Source organism: Spodoptera frugiperda, chromosome 25 (genome assembly GCF_023101765.2).
Source record: "Spodoptera frugiperda isolate SF20-4 chromosome 25, AGI-APGP_CSIRO_Sfru_2.0, whole genome shotgun sequence".
NCBI lineage: Eukaryota > Metazoa > Arthropoda > Insecta > Lepidoptera > Noctuidae > Spodoptera > Spodoptera frugiperda.
The window spans coordinates 20,962,416-20,978,558 of NC_064236.1; the positions used below are offsets into that span (position 1 = coordinate 20,962,416).

A 16,143-nucleotide genomic window follows, 5' to 3' on the forward strand; every position below is an offset into this window, starting at 1 on the left:
TACAGCTGCACAAGTCGTTATTAATTTTGACTAGGCGCTTGAAGATACACCCAGCTTCGACTCATTGCCAGCACATTCTTGGAAGGAATCCCAACTGGATGAATTAGGCGATCTAAAGGAAGCTATGTCTCTCATCCGTAAGCTTGAAACATCAGTTCAATTCATGAGTGACGAGTTTGATCGAGTGAAGAGCGAACTTCAAGGCTATAAAGAAGCTAACCAACTCATTCAAAAGGAAAATAAGCTTCTCAAGAACACTGTGTCAGACTTGTCTGTAAGAGTTAATCTTCTGGAACAAAACACTCGTCAACAGAACATTGAAATTAACGGTGTACCTGAAAACAAATCCGAGAATTTGATCAATACTGTGGTGCAACTTGGAAAGGTCGTTGCAAATTCGTTCATAGTTCGTTTCGAAATTTAAACATCAGTAATGAATTACAATAAAAAGCATCCAGACCACAAGCTGAACTCCCATCTCTTAGGATACGGTGGTGCGAAAAAATCAGTATTCGTATCCGAACACCTTTCGCCACTGAATAAACAAATTCATGCAGCAACTAGAAAGGCTGCTCGTGACAAACAATACAAGTATGTGTGGGTCCGTGATGGCCGAATACTTGTTAGAAAGACTGATGGGGCACAAGCCAAACAAGTGCGGAGTCTTGAAGCTGTTGAACTACTCTAACAGGTGCCGTCTTATACATAAGCTATACAAGTCCCGAAGCTCTTTATTGAAATCCATACATCGGTCCTTCGCCATACTCTGCCCAGGTCTAAGTGCAATTTAGAAGTGTTCTGTCTATGTCCCACAAGAACTAACCTCGGACGTTTTGCACCGATGAACAGGTTGATGAGGACGTACAACGAGCTTCATAAAATATGTTCAAATAGTATACATTATAATTATAATTTTTTTGTCTTTACTTTTTACCTCTTTAGTACCTATCATAATTGAACTTACTAAATAACTTGAAACATGTAAGTGCTGCGCACACCTGTAAGTGACAAGTTCACTCTGTAAATAAGATCTGTTACAATGTTTAAAAAAAATATAATTATGTTTTTAAATCATTGTAACAAAAATATATTGTGATCGAGTCGTTGGAGTGCCATAAGAATAAATACTCAAATAAATAAGTCCACTATAGATAAAAACGTATTAGGTACTTAAGTGATTTTTTGTAGTTAATGATTTCTTACAATAAGCCGACGATTTATCAAATATTAAATTATTATTTTTTGATCGAAGAAACTTATTAACATTTTTATATTTCGATGTTCTACGATTTCTATAGTTACTTATTAATTTTAAACTAAGTTGTATAAAACCAAAGTGCTAATTACTTAAATAGTCAATGGATAACTGGTGTCGAATGACTTCAAAATGCAACTTTCTAATAAAAACGAGTCTCATATTTTTTTATTAATATAGAATTTCTCCTAATATTAGCTAACCATTACTTTCTTCATGCATAATACCTTTGTGTTACAGTATGCTTGTGCTATTCATTAGCTCATTACAACCTAGTCTACAATCCATTCACATGGCGTTCTGGTTGCATCACCTCCTGTTGTTCCTCCTCGTCATCCTCCTCGTTATCTTGTTCATTCTCATTATTTGCGTCATTTCCCTGCTCTCCTTCCTGACCATCAGCATCCACGTCTGGTTCTCTTTCCTCTTCGTCTTCCTCGACGTTTCCGTTCATTTCGTCGACGTCATTTAGTACTTCCTCATCGTCGAACAAATGTTCATTTACCTCATTTTGGACTTCATCAACTTCACAGGTATGTGGAATTAAAATATTTGTTTTTAAAATTATTCTTATCAACTAAATGACTAGTTTGGTTTCTACTAAATGTTGTTATAATTATTTTTGCAGATTTTGTCTTTGGATGGGTGAAGCCCACTTATGCTTCGAAACTATTTCTAATTTTCTACTATGTATAATGAATGAGGTATAGAAATAATAATTTCAAAAGCAGAAATATTATCGGAAGCTACTGTGGTATTGACGAATTAATAAAATGTACCGTAAAACATGGCAACTTTACCATATTTTGGAACAAAAATCGAAATATATTTTTAACCATAAGACGCATAGAAACCAAAACTATATATTTAGAATTGTAGTCTATCTGGCTCACTTTACTGTAATCGTCATTATATACAAACGCTTACTTTAGCCGTAGTAAAGAAAAAACAACATGGGTAAAGATACCAAATTTTTGGCAACTTTACCTACGCGCCGTATTCATCGTGTATTGCATATTAAAGAGTTGTTGAGGTACAGAGGGCTTCATCTAGGACCTCTTCGTATTATAATGCAAACAATATGAGGAAATCTATAAAGATAACGGCTACACAGACAGTCGGGAAAGTTGCCACGGGTTTCATCGTAATTTACATACAAATAATTTGTTACGCTCGGGGTTGTCAAAAAATGAGATTTTTTTTATGACATGTATATTTAAAAAAAAATTATAAACCTTAAACCTAAAGTAAAAAAAAGCATAAATATCTGACAAAAATATTGTTCCCTTTTAAACTAAATTAAGTTCTAAAATTTTAAGTATTTATGTTTAAAATTGTAAAAAAAGGCTACAAAATAATGTTTAATCTTTTGACTTTTGAATTTTTTGACTTCATTATCTCCATAACTAATTTTAACATTACTTTCGTATACTTTTTATATTGTCTAGCTCCGAGTTTTCTGCGGTTTTGTTACATGTGAGCCATTTTGGCTCTAAAACAAAAAGTATTATTAAATACATTATAACTTATCATCCAGGATATTCACTATTATGCTGGGAAATTTAGGTATTCGAAAATGGTTACATACACACAAACAAGGAAAAAAACATTTATTGCCAACCCTAACTGTAGGTAAAGTTGCCACAAAGCAGGCCGTGGCAACTTTACCTAACCTGTGTCAACATTACCGAAGCGATTATTTATCAATAAATTAAAGAAAAAGCAATTGCTGACATTACAACAGTAATCCCAACTATATTGTACATACAAGATCAAAATTTCACTCACCTGTGACAAATAATTTAGGCTCTGTGAGCACAATTTAGGAACTACTAACTTTTAGCACATTTTCACGCACTACACTGTAACGGCCATTACTGGCATAATAGCAGTCTTACGTCTACGCAAAATATAGTAAATATTTCCTTTTAAAGTCTAAAAAATACTACTATTACAAAACAGAATTCTAGTGGGTAGATTTTTAGATAAATGAGTTTATACCGAATACCTATAGTATGGTAAAGTTGCCAAGGGTCTGGTAAAGTTGCCATAGTTTACCGGTACTAATAAATTCGCGTAATATTAAATTCGCTTCAATTATTCGCTGCAGAGGTTGCACAAGTTTTATAGCACAGTTCCCACCAGTTTTTATGAAATAAACAAAAATACGGCAGTGTTGTAAAATTAATTATTTTGTGAGTCTTCCGAAAATAAATCTATTATCACAGTAAAATAATTACTATTTAAATGGCCAATGTTATATTGTACCTGAATTTACCTGTAGCCTCATTATACAATAATTATGTAATGAAAAACGACACAATAAAAAAATAATAAAAAAGAACAGGCAAAGTCGAAAGTTATTTAACAAACTTCAAATTCCAATCAAAATTAACTATTGAATATCAGCAATGATCACAATGGACCAACTAGTCATTTGCGCCTAATATACCTAGTTTTTTGAGAAGCCTTGGAAGATTATAAAGCTAACTAGCAGACAGACCACCTGGGGCAAGAGGGACGGAGCTATGTAGCTTGTATAGCTCAGTCCCTCTTGCACTGATCAATGATCGACCATTCTGACACAATTGTAATAGCAGACTAAGGCCCCAGGTGGTAAACGATCAGATCTCACACATATTAGTTGTCTACTTTAGAAAAGGAGTACGCCCGTTTTATTTTAATTTGTAATTAAGTATTATTTACTTAGGTGGACTTGCTGCGTTGGAATATATCTATCAACCAAATCACTACTTCATATAAATATAATACAAAGAGTAGTATTATTGAATTAAATTTTTCGTGTCTTACAAATATTTCATTATTATGAGAGACTTTGTCTTTCATAAAAACATTTGATTTACCGTACTTGCCTAAAACGTATACATTAGGCGTCAATGACATAATTAATCTCATAACTAGTTATTTAGGTTTTACTATTTGAAGTTTGAAAATAAACAAACCTCTATCAGCCAGAATCTCAATACATGGGCTCCAATCTAATGAAAAAATAAACAAAAAGTAATTACAGGTAAATCACAATAAAATAAAATAATAAGCAAACTAAAATAACAAACACTTTAATTGTCTTTTATTTTTACAATAACATTAAGCATGGTGTGTTTACTCATGATTACTTACGTAGTGGTGGCTCCAAGTGGTGAAAGGTTTCCCCAGAATCATCCGGTGTTGAGCTTGTGTTGGTATCCTGCAATAAAATAAACCTTAAGCACAAGAACATTAGGTCACATTTATGACAAAATCAAGGACAAAACTCTATGATAGAAGTTACGATAACATCACCCATATTTGTAAATAGGGCAACTTTTTCTACGTAACAGGCCCCAAATGGACACAACTATTATTTACAGCATTATACAACACATATACATGTGTGGGCAATTTCATACTCAAACGCGTTTTTATCACACACATGTCATACTGATAGTCAATATAATTTCCGTGTGGATATACGCGCGTATTAATTCAGTACGTTAATGAAATATACAGCCTCGACTGCCTCGTTGGCCGAGTGGGTCCAACTGTGGTTTGTTATGGTTTAGTTCCTAAGCGGTATATTTTGTTGATTTCATGATCTTCAACATTAATCTTTATATCAATTTTAAAATGTTCCCTTAGTTCTTTACGTAATGACTGCCTCGTTGGTCGAGTGGTCGCAAGTGCGACTGCCGAACAAGGGGTCTCGGATTCGATTCCCGGGTCGGGCAATGTATTGCTGGGGTGTTTTCGGTTTTTCGAAAATTTCTCAGTAGTAGCACGGAGTCTGGAAATGTGCCCGGTATATGGCAATAGGCTCACCACCTGTTATATGGGACTCACAATATAAATTGTGAAAAGTGGGTGTGGGTGTACACAGTGGCATTGCGTGCCATAATGTGCACCTCTGCCCTACTAAAGGCGTGACGATATGTATGTATGTATGTATGAAATATACATAAAAACAAGGGTAACGATAAAAAATAACATGTAACAAACATAGCATAAATCGAATAATTAACTATCGAGTTCAATAATTATATTCTTAAAAATATAATATGTTCTCATCGTATTTTTATTTTATTCAATGACATTATACGATATTTTGCAAGACTCGTTAGTTCCAAGTTTGGCACAGTAGGTATTTATCATTACAGACAAGTTACAGTTCCACCGGGTCGATCCCAGCATGCACAATAAGTTCTTTTTGTATGTATCAAACATTTTTAAACATTGTTTAATGCAAATTTTCTAATTATTCGATACCTGAGTATAAAGTTTGGAATATTTAAGGCAACCACGGAACTCTCATTATTGGCCCTCATTATTTGGCAATTATGTACTACATACTACTACAACTACGGACAATTAAAAAAAAATATTTTTTTCAATCACCCCACCCTTACCTATACAAAGATTAATAAATGGGGAATTTCACGTCAAGCGGACAAGCAAAATATAGCGAGGTCGCGAAATTTGTTCATATTCTGGTAAGGTATACTTCTAGTGGATATGAATGAGCACACATTTTATTTTTTTTGTACGGGGCTTTATTGATAAGTTACGAGCTTTTAAAAATTTACAATGTATGAAGACCATACTTTTTGGACGCTTATTATTATTTTATTTCAATCAATTTGTAAAAAAAAAATAAAGTAGAAAGCCTGTACTTTTTAATTTTTTTATCAAATTTGAATTTTCTTGCGTAAAGTAAACCGGAAGTAACGAAAGATTTTAAATGGAGTTTTGTGTAACTTCGACATTTTTTTTTTTATATTTTAATTTTTAATTACAGCTCTTTATATCGTTATTCTTCATAAAAAAAATAGAACGTAATCGCCAATAGTTTCAAAGTTAGAGCAAATTGAGTAGAGATTTAAGATTTTTTTTCCAAATCTAGTTAATTTAGTGTGTAAATCTAGTTACTTTAGTGTGTAAAAAACAGTTATTATAAATCACTGCTATAATATATAAATAGACAATAATGCTATTTGGTGCAAAATATAGGACCGATAAGGTTTCATTAACTGAGATTGAAATAATAGCACTAATCGTAATTAAAAACTTTATTTCGTAATTTTAACAGTTTTACTATATGCAATATCACTTGTTATTTTCACACGTAGAGACCTTCTTTGATAGGAAGAAAACTATGAAAGTTTTTGGTTCCAGGAACAGTGATAGCGGATGCAAAACGGATTCGTAAAAATCTCGCTCCTTTTGGAAAAAAAAAAAATACTTTCTTTCGAGCATTAGTATGTTGACGTTTCAGGTAACGATGATTTTGCCCATTTATATAACTTCAAAGGTGAAGTGATAGCCTTATTTGCAGACTGCAGACTGGCACGGGTTGCTAAACGTTTGAGGTTTCCTCCAAGACCATCACATGGCCCTTTTCCATGAGCTGTTGCATGAAAGTGTAACTGAGCTTCTGTGTTAAAATCTTGTTTGTAATAAAATAGGTTCACAAAATTAAACCTATTCTTAAAATGTTGCTCCGTCTGTAATGTATTTTATCATAGAAACTGCAATTCTGTGATCAGCAAGGTGTTGGTGCAGTATTTTTTGAAATGCGTAGAATGTGGCAGTATCGTGCTTTAAATCATCCGAAATCATGACGATGCTTCCATGTTTCATAAACATAAACATAAACAGATGTCAAAAGAGTAGCTTGATCATTATTCCAATGAAACGATTGGACAGTATCTTGTACGACAAAATTATAATTTTCGGCAAAATCACATTGAACGAGATTGTCGCCTTCAGAGATAGTTTCCTTCAAAGTTCTAAAATAAAGCGCTTGTTGTTCAGCGATATAAGCATGCGGCTTTAAAATGTCTAAAGCTTTACACAGACAATCGACAAAATCATCAGCAGAAAGTACTTGGGTCACAATCGTGAAGCGGTCTGTACCTTCCCATTTTTCAAACTGAATATTTGTAACTTGATTTTCATCAAATATCATTTTCAAATGATCACGTATTCCGTTTAAACCTGGACAAGAAGAGCAACTCTCATTTGAAGATTTTGCTGTCTTTCTAAACATTAAATAACAGTTCAGCGTTGGATTGGCACACATCATCATTTGAAGACACACTTTATAGGATGAGAGATGCATAGTAGTTCCAGATGTTAAATTGGCCACATCTCCTCCTCTAAACATAAGTTTAACATTTTGGTGATAAATACACACCATATGTGTTCCAGAGTCTCCAGCGAGGACGCATTGTTTTGGTCTTAAAGTAAAAAATTTTGTCAATTACGTTCGGGTATTCAATTTTGAACTTTTGATATAGTTCATCTATGTTGCACATCAAAAGTTGTTTTTGTATATGCGTTCTTTGCCCATCTTCTAATTTAATGGATACAAAATCTTTTTTGCCTGGCATGACTCGACTAATATCTTCGCGGAGAAAATGTTTTTTTACCAAGGTTTCAGTTTCAGGCGGCAATTTTCGGCCGACGCGAGGATTCGGCGAAGTTAAGATGCCAAACACTTCTACCAGTTGTTTAGCTTTTTTTGCTTGGCGTCGGGATGTTCCGAATTTTTGAGCCAACCTATTTTCACTCCAGGACTTTGGTGCAATAGTGAGTATCATGGTTTTAATGGAAGGAGAAGAAGAAGGACTATTAAACTTTTCTTTGAGCTGATTCAAAATTTCGTCATATTCCATTGACACGTCCTTGGTGCTTGTCTTGCGGGATGAAGGCTTCATCTTGGGTGGTTTGTGAATAATCCCTGGATGCCTGACTCCATTGTGTCTGGATAACATTTGTGCCTGGAGGTGATTCATATAATAGTCGCTTCCTACACGATTCACAGACATAAACGTCAGGCGAAATTGTCCACTTTTCACTTAATGTTTTTGATATTTTCCTAACTTTCACGCGTTTTTGATAACGCGTCAAGAGGAACGGATTAATACATCGATCACAGTAAGATGCCATATTAAAAAAAAATGGAATATCTCCGAGGGTTGTTTCAAAAGTCCGTGCAAAAATAAAAACTACTTAATTTTTTGGGGTAAACCTTTTTTATTTTTCAACATAGTCTCCTTTTAGGCTTATACACTTCGTCCAACGCTGCTGTAGTTTGTTAATCCCTTCCGAATAATAGGATTTGTACAAGTCTAAAAAATAGCCATTTGTTTCGGCAATCACCTCCTCGTTTGAATAAAATCTTTTTCCTGCCAGCCATTTCTTCATATTGGGGAACAAATAGTAGTCCGAGGGAGTCAAGTCTAGAGAAAAGGGGGGATGAGAAACGAGTTGGAACCCTATTTCAATTAATTTTGCGACCACAACTGCTGAGGTGTGAGCTGGTGCGTTGTGGTCAAGCGTGAGCAATCGCGGCACCCATCTTGCGGATAGCTTTTTCATGTCCAAATGTTGGTGCAAAATATTATGTACCCGTTCATTTAAGATGCCCACAGCATTAGCAATCTTACGCACTTTCACTCTTCTGTCTTCCATCACCATATCATGGATTTTATCAATGATTTCTGGAGTAGTAACCTCAACAGGGTGTCCAGAATGTTCAGCGTCATTTGTGTCCATATGGCCACTCCGAAAATTTTGAAACCACTTATAAACTATTCTAATCGAAGGAACAGAGTCACCATAATGTTTATCAAGGTTTTCATTAGCCTCCTGAGACGTTTTACCTTTCAAAAACTTGTGTTTAATCAACACACAAAATTCTTTTTCATACATTTTTTGAAAATCACTCGACTTCTTCGATTCAAACGTATGCCAAACACAAAGAAATAGACCGATCTGGCTGAAACTTGGTGTGTGTTCTTCCAAGAGATGCTACTAACAAGACATAAGCTCGATACGCGCCAGTAGTGCTAACGCTCTGACTTTGCACGGACTTTTCAAACGGCCCTAGTAGTATAGTAACGCGTCGGACTGCTGAGCAGTCGAAACGTCAACTAAAATTAACGGATAATTTGAAAATACGAAACAATGAGGCGTCGTATAGCTGTCTCTGTCTAACAAACATTGATGCTAAAGTGTGCTTGTTAGTGTTACTGTCTGTAGCTACGAGATGACGCTAGGTGAACTAATACTAAGTTTCACAATAATAATCATAGTTTTTAGAATCGTCTTTTGTATGAACTTGTTATCTTTATCTTTACTTATAATAAATCTGTAGAGAGGTCAATTCTGTACATGAAATATATTTCCAAAATAACTATCGGCGGGTGATTAGTGATCGATACTGACGCCAAAAATGCAATTAGAATTTTTTTGTCTGTCTGTCTGTCTGTCTGTCTGTCTGTATGTTCTTTATAGAAACAAAAACCACTTGACAGATTTCAACGAAACTTGGCACAATTGTTCTTCATACTCCTGGGCAGGTTATAGTATACTTTTCATCACGCTACGATCAATAGGAGCCGAGCAGTGAAGGGAAATGTTGGAAAAACAGGAGAACTTACTCCATTTTTTAAGCTTCCGTCGCGTGTGCAGCCTTAATGGTTAAAGCTACACAGAAATCATGTATGACGGAAATGTTCTCCTTAAAATTGTATAAAAAATATTCCGCGACAGCAAATGTCTATCTCTTATGGTTGACTCACAATAACGCGTATAGCTCCCGATAGCTTAGCAGTTCGGAGCTTGCTGATTATATTTATCTACTCTTACGTTTATAACACTCTCATTCATTCATTCATTCATTCATTCATTCATTCATTCATTCATATTATAATAAATCTGTAGAAGGGTCAATTCTGTACATTGAAAATATTGAAAGAATAAATAGCAGGCGGTGTTACTGGATCGATACGAAACCCAAATATGTGAAACATTTTAAATTTTTTTTGTCTGTCTGTCTATATGTTCAGGCATCACGTGAAAACTAACGGTTTGATTTCAATTAAACTTGGTAATTATAACTTATAACTTATTATCCTGGGCATACACTAGCAAACTTTTTATCCTGGAAAAATACGTAAAAAAAATATTTATTATTCAGTTTTATTCTACAGAACCCGAGCTTAACAGCAGTAGCTCAATAGAGGGATCTCCTTAATTATTATGGGCCTCGCCGTATTTGGGTCCAATAGATATTTATAAGATGTCATTGTCAGAGTTACTCAAAATGGAGAAATAAAACTTCCACGCGAAGACCGACATCCGCGCGAACGGAGTCGCGGGCGGAAGGTAGTTTTTATAATAATTTTTTGTACTCAAAATGTTAATTATATTTTAATTAATAAATATCGGTTTAGTACCTATATGATTTTTTCTGCATACTAAAATAAACAAATAACGTGAATATAGCGCAGTATTTTAGCGTGTTAAACCAGACTGTTTGGAACATTCTCATAGCAATGTGTATGTACTCAATTTGCTCTAACTTTGAAGGTATTGGCGATCATGTTCTAATTTTTTTATGAAGAATAATGATATAAAGAGCTTTAATTTAAAATTATAATATTAAAAAAAAATATATGTCGAAGTAATATATAGAAAAAATAAAATAAAATGTGTACTCATTCATATCCACTAGAAGTATAACTTACCAGAATATGAACAAAAGAGGATGCCAGATGCCCATAGTAACTTTGACTCAATATTAATTTGTCACGAACAGTGAATATTCTTACATTTCCTAGTGTTGTTTAATGTCAAAAGCATTTCTGTGATTTCCACTTTTACATTGAAAGTCTACAAAAGAAGTTATTCAAATATTTTTAATTGGAGGTTATGTTTACATTCTGGTAATAAGAATCGTACTTTACCTTAGAAAGTGAAGTCCATTGCCGTAACAATGAACAGACATCGTCAGATTCAACCAAAAGCCCTTGCATTTATACCACAATGAATACAACGTAACTGTTGAGACATTATCATAAAATGTTTGATATGGATATAAAACAATCAGTCTGTAGTAAGTAATATCGCAAACGCAGAGGAATTCGTGAAGAAAACAGCGATGAGCGGAAAAAAATAATCGTGCATTGACAACAATATAAGATGTGTCAATGTCAGTATTTTGACAGAACTACAATTACAAGGGTTGCTATTTTACAAGGCGATTAAGTTATCGATAACAGATGGAAAATCGATTTCTTGAAATTCATTTTTTATAGTTATGTTTAATGTTAATTAGGACGAATGTATTATTTATAAAAATGAGGTGGTAAATAAAAAGTAAAAAACATTTTATCCAAATAATAAAAAATAAAAATAAAAAAATAGAATTATAGATTACAGTGGCAGGATTTTAATTATTTACAATTATCGATTACAGCAGCAAGACTGGCAACGTTTTTGTAAATCTGGGATTGATGAACTTAATATTAAAATCAATACTTATTAAAGTGATTTTTTTTCGAGAAGATCTCGTAAAGCATTATTTTATATTGAAATTATTGGAGGTAGAAACTTTGTGTACGCGTGAGTTTAGTTTTAAAAGTTGTGTAAGCCGAAATCCGTCATTCTCCTTTCGCGACCTCACTTTATTTTGCTTGTCCTGCTTGACGTGAAATGCCCCAAATAAATATTTATTTCTAAACTTTAAAGTCTTTTATTTATATGTAGTTATTGCCTTAGTTAAGACAAAGTAGAATCTAATGATGTTAAGAAGTTTGTTGTATTTAAGACAGAGGAAGACCTAGATATTCTTAAAATGGTTATTTTGGTGTCCGAAATGATTATTACACTGTCCGAGGTATTCCTCCAAGCGCACCTGTTAGTAGCGCTTCAAGGAACTATTAAAAATATTATTTTTTTATTCCTTGAAACGTACCCAGCGTTTCGAGGAATAAAAAATATTTAAAAATAGGGAAGAGAATGAAATAACGTAAAAAAATTTATCGATCATTTAAAAAAAAAGTGCTTTATCATCGAAGTTGGTTGATTAAAAGTGCACTGTTGGTTAAAAGTACGACATTGACTATTTGCACTATAATGTCTGTTCAAAGACGAATGCTTTTGTTTTGGGTGTGTAAATCATCAGATGACTTCTTCGATGAAGGGTATGTTAGATTTTTACTGACTAAAAACACCCTGAACACTTCACCGTCTTATGGTTCCTGGGTGACGGTACTGACGGTATTTGTTATCAAACTCCCGCCATCCCCTTCAGCCCTGTTGGGCCGCATCAAGGTGGTCTGACAAGAACGGGTAGGATAGTCGAGTCAGTGCGCGTTATCAAACTTCGAGACCGCCTGATAGTCGTATCGTCGACGCGTCGACTATCTCTACGAATCTACGAGCAGCTGTTGAGGAGCCTGCAGAATCTTCTGTTCCTGAAACCGCCCTCGTCTAAACATCGATGAGACTGGATATGCAGTATCTACTGTGAGTAATTTTAAGTTATGAAATTCCAAGAAATTGGTTGCTATTCCTGATCCTTTTTCCATTACTTATTACAAGTAGTCAAAAATTCTTTGACAAGGAGAAATAGGGATCGTGAGCCGAATCCGCGGCACACAATTATAGATTGACTGCACGGTTGGTGCGGTGGCTAGGCAACTGGCTGCCGCGCAACGGGTAGCGGGTTCGATTCCCGCACGGAGCAACTCTTTGTGTGATCCACAAATTGTTGTTTCGGGACTGGGTGTCATGTGTATGTGAACTTGTATGTTTGTAAACGCACCCACGACACAGGAGAAAATCCTAGTGTGGGGCAACGTTTTTTAAAAAAAAAGAAAAAGAAAAAGAAAGATAGATTAAGATTTGATAGTATTATCAGTAATTATAGATAGATTAAGATTTGATAGTATTATCAGTAATACTATCAAATTTTAATCTAGATAGATTTTTGAGAGCTTATAGATATAAGCTCTCAGAAATCGAATTTTCTCAAACTGATAATAGTGCTAAAATTGATAGCATATGGGAAGCCTTTATATTAGTACCAGAATTTGATGGAAATTCCCACGTTCTAGTTAGATTTTTGCACATTTGTGATAAGTTAGTTTTAGAATATGTTCGCCCTGATGAGCAACTTGTTAGCTCAGCTCTACTTAATGGCATCATCAATAAAATAACAGGTAAAGCCGCACGAACATTAGCGACCAATGGTATCCCGGACAACTGGGAAGGAATTCGAAACACTTTAGTTAATAGTTTTTCGGATCATAGTGATGAATGTTCGCTTTATACGGATCTATCACTGCTTAAAGGTATCGATACGCCTAACGTTTTCTACGAGCGTGTGCAAAACATGCTTAGTACCATCATGGCATACGTCCAACTACACGAAAGAGTTGTAAGTACCATAGATGCTAAGAGACAGTTGTACAATAAGCTAGCATTGAAGACCTTTACCAGAGGACTACATGAACCCATTGGATCACGCGTTAGGTGCATGTGTCCAGAAACTTTAGAAAAGGCTCTGGAGTTTGCCCAGGAAGAAATTAATGTACTACTTACAGAATAAGAACTATCAGATGGAAAAATTATAGAAAACCTACTAGCTTTCAAAAATCGTTTAACCCACCACCAAAATTTTTACCTCAGATACATAATCAGCCTAGGCCTAATTTTGGTCCCAATTCTTCGAACACTAATTTTCTACCACAGACTTTACCCATGTTTAGACTTCAATTTGAAGGCCCTTCTAAAACTCAACAGGCTATAAGAGCATTACCATGTGCAGAAATGTCAACAGGATTTAGAATTCCACCTCCGAATAAGCCTCAAAATGTGCCCGTTCCAATGAGTGGTATAAGTCACCTAGTAGCCCGCAACATACCTTTGATTAGACAGACCGACCGTAGACAGGTTAACTTCAATGAGACCGATGACTACGACGACTATGAACAAACCGATAGTATTGACTATTCCCAGTACTTACCTGAGCTATACTCATCTGAAAATGCACATGAAAATATGAATGAATATGACGGTGAAAATTTTCAGGAAGCCAAGGATACCAATTTCTCAGAATAGAACTAAATATACATAGTAAAAGACAACTCCCATACATTCAGATAAAAAACCCCCCGTTAAAATTGCTCATCGATACAGGCGCTAATCTATCATTTATTAGTCCCGAAATTGTAGACAAGTATTTTTCCCATTTACCAGTTTATGAAGACCCATTTATTGTCTCAAATATTCACGCGACTACTAGAAATGAATAGTCGATAATTGTTCCGTGCTTTTCCGAATTTCAAGGTCACAATCCTATAAAATTTTTCATTTACAAGTTTCATGATTACTTTGATGGTTTAATCGGATGGAACCTATTAGAACATTGGCAAGCAAAAATAGACCTTCAAACACGTACACTAAAGACTAAATTATCCTGTAATAAAATTCAAATGTATGATTCTAAAACGATTAACTTATTTGAGACAATTGTTCCTGCACAGTCCACTCGACTAATCAGTGTGCCTGTTAATATTTCGCAAGGTGATGTAATCATTAACCAGCAATCAATTAATGGCTGTACTATAACAGGATGTCTATCAACTACTACAAACAGTAAATGCATTGTAGAAATTTCGAATCCTACTAGTAATGACATTATCTTTAGTCTTGACAGACCTGTAACTGCAAATATATTTAACGAACAGACATTATTCGCTAACAGCAAAGACAATGCCCGATTCCAAGAAATTTCATCACGTTTACGTACAGACCACCTTAACGCTGAGGAACGCGCTAACTTATTATCACTATGCACGGAGTTTTCGGACATATTTTATTTAGAAAATGAGCCTTTAACCTTCACAAACAAAATCTTATATACAAAAATGAATCGCTAAATGTGTTGGTAAGCGCATAACTCAAGAACGCGTGGACCAATTTGGCCAATTCTTTTTTTTTATATATATTCGTCGAAGTTCAAGTATGGTTTTTACGGCGAGAAAATATCAAATAATTGACGGAAAAACCCTAAAAACTGCTCTTTCCTTTATCCCATACAAACGTTTTCTAACTAATACGTGGAGTCAATTTGAGCTTTATTGCTATTGGATAAATGCTATTGGATACTAAAAAACAAATGCTATTGGATAAGTGTGCGTTGCGCGTTGGAGCACAGAATCCCTACTAATATTATAAATGCGAAAGTAACTCTGTCTGTCTGTAATTACGCTTTCACGCCTAAACCAGTGAACCGATTTTAATGAAATTTGGTACTGAGATAGAATAGACCTTACTTGATACTTTTTATTTCAAAAAAATAGGGGAGAATGGGTAAAAAGAGGGGATGAATGTTCTTATTCATATTCAACAGAAAATCATTATTTTTAAACTTAATGAGGAGCGAAAAAACATAGGCTACTTTTTAATAAAAAGGGTAGAAGGCGTAGAATGCTTCATAGAGGAGATTAGTGTTTGCTTGAAAATTCGTCATTTTCGTTAATACGTTGCCTGTGGCTTCACTCGCGTTCGATTCGTACCTAGTATAGTATTTAGTACTGGGGAAGCTCACAATAAAACACACAGCCCATTTGTAGCTCGGTATAATTAAAACTGCCCTTGACAATTCACGTTGACAACTGACATAGACAACTGATGTTGTACACAGATTATGCGCTTACACTACATCCCTCCCCACTTAATTAAGAATTACAACAATTACCCCTCTCTAACTTATTACCTACTTAATATCTAACAAATTATGATTAACTTAAGAATACTTATAGTTTATGGTTTTACCCACTCGACAACTCCGAACGGGACGTGGCTGGGTCGGTACTGGGGTGGTAGGAGGCGTGGTAAAGTCCTCACTGATTGGCATGCCTAAATCCTCAACGGACTCTGTATTGGTACCTATCTTACCCCCGGGCTCACCCAGCTGCTCGCCTCGAACTACGGTCCGCTCAGATGGGATCTCCGCCTGGATATCAGGCTCCAAAGTCTGAGGGTCCACGGAAGACGGTCTCGTACCTGTGGGGACTACAAGCGAACTCCTCGTT

At 35.0% G+C, this 16,143-nt stretch overlaps 1 protein-coding gene across 1 annotated transcript; it reads right to left on the reverse strand.

Annotated features, from left to right (window-relative positions):
* Positions 1-1,330: 1,330 nt before the first annotated feature.
* Positions 1,331-11,456, reverse strand: LOC118266074 (acidic leucine-rich nuclear phosphoprotein 32 family member B). Its single transcript, XM_035579431.2, has 3 exons — positions 11,005-11,456; positions 4,397-4,463; positions 1,331-1,780 (listed from the first exon to the last, which is right to left on the reverse strand). The coding sequence occupies exons 1-3, from the start codon at positions 11,071-11,073 to the stop codon at positions 1,533-1,535; spliced, it is 384 nt and encodes a 127-aa protein (XP_035435324.1). The 5' UTR covers positions 11,074-11,456; the 3' UTR covers positions 1,331-1,532.
* Between the last annotated feature and the right edge of the window lie 4,687 nt (positions 11,457-16,143).

Coding starts and splice junctions, on each gene's coding strand:
- LOC118266074 (XM_035579431.2), bottom strand. CDS start 11,073: ATGCAAGGGCTTTTGGTTGAATCTGACGATGTCTGTTCATTGTTACGG. Junction 4,464..11,004: donor AATGGACTTCACTTTCTAAG/GTAAAGTACGAT, acceptor ATTTTATTGCAG/GATACCAACACAAGCTCAAC. Junction 1,781..4,396: donor CCACTTGGAGCCACCACTAC/GTAAGTAATCAT, acceptor ATACCTGTGAAG/TTGATGAAGTCCAAAATGAG.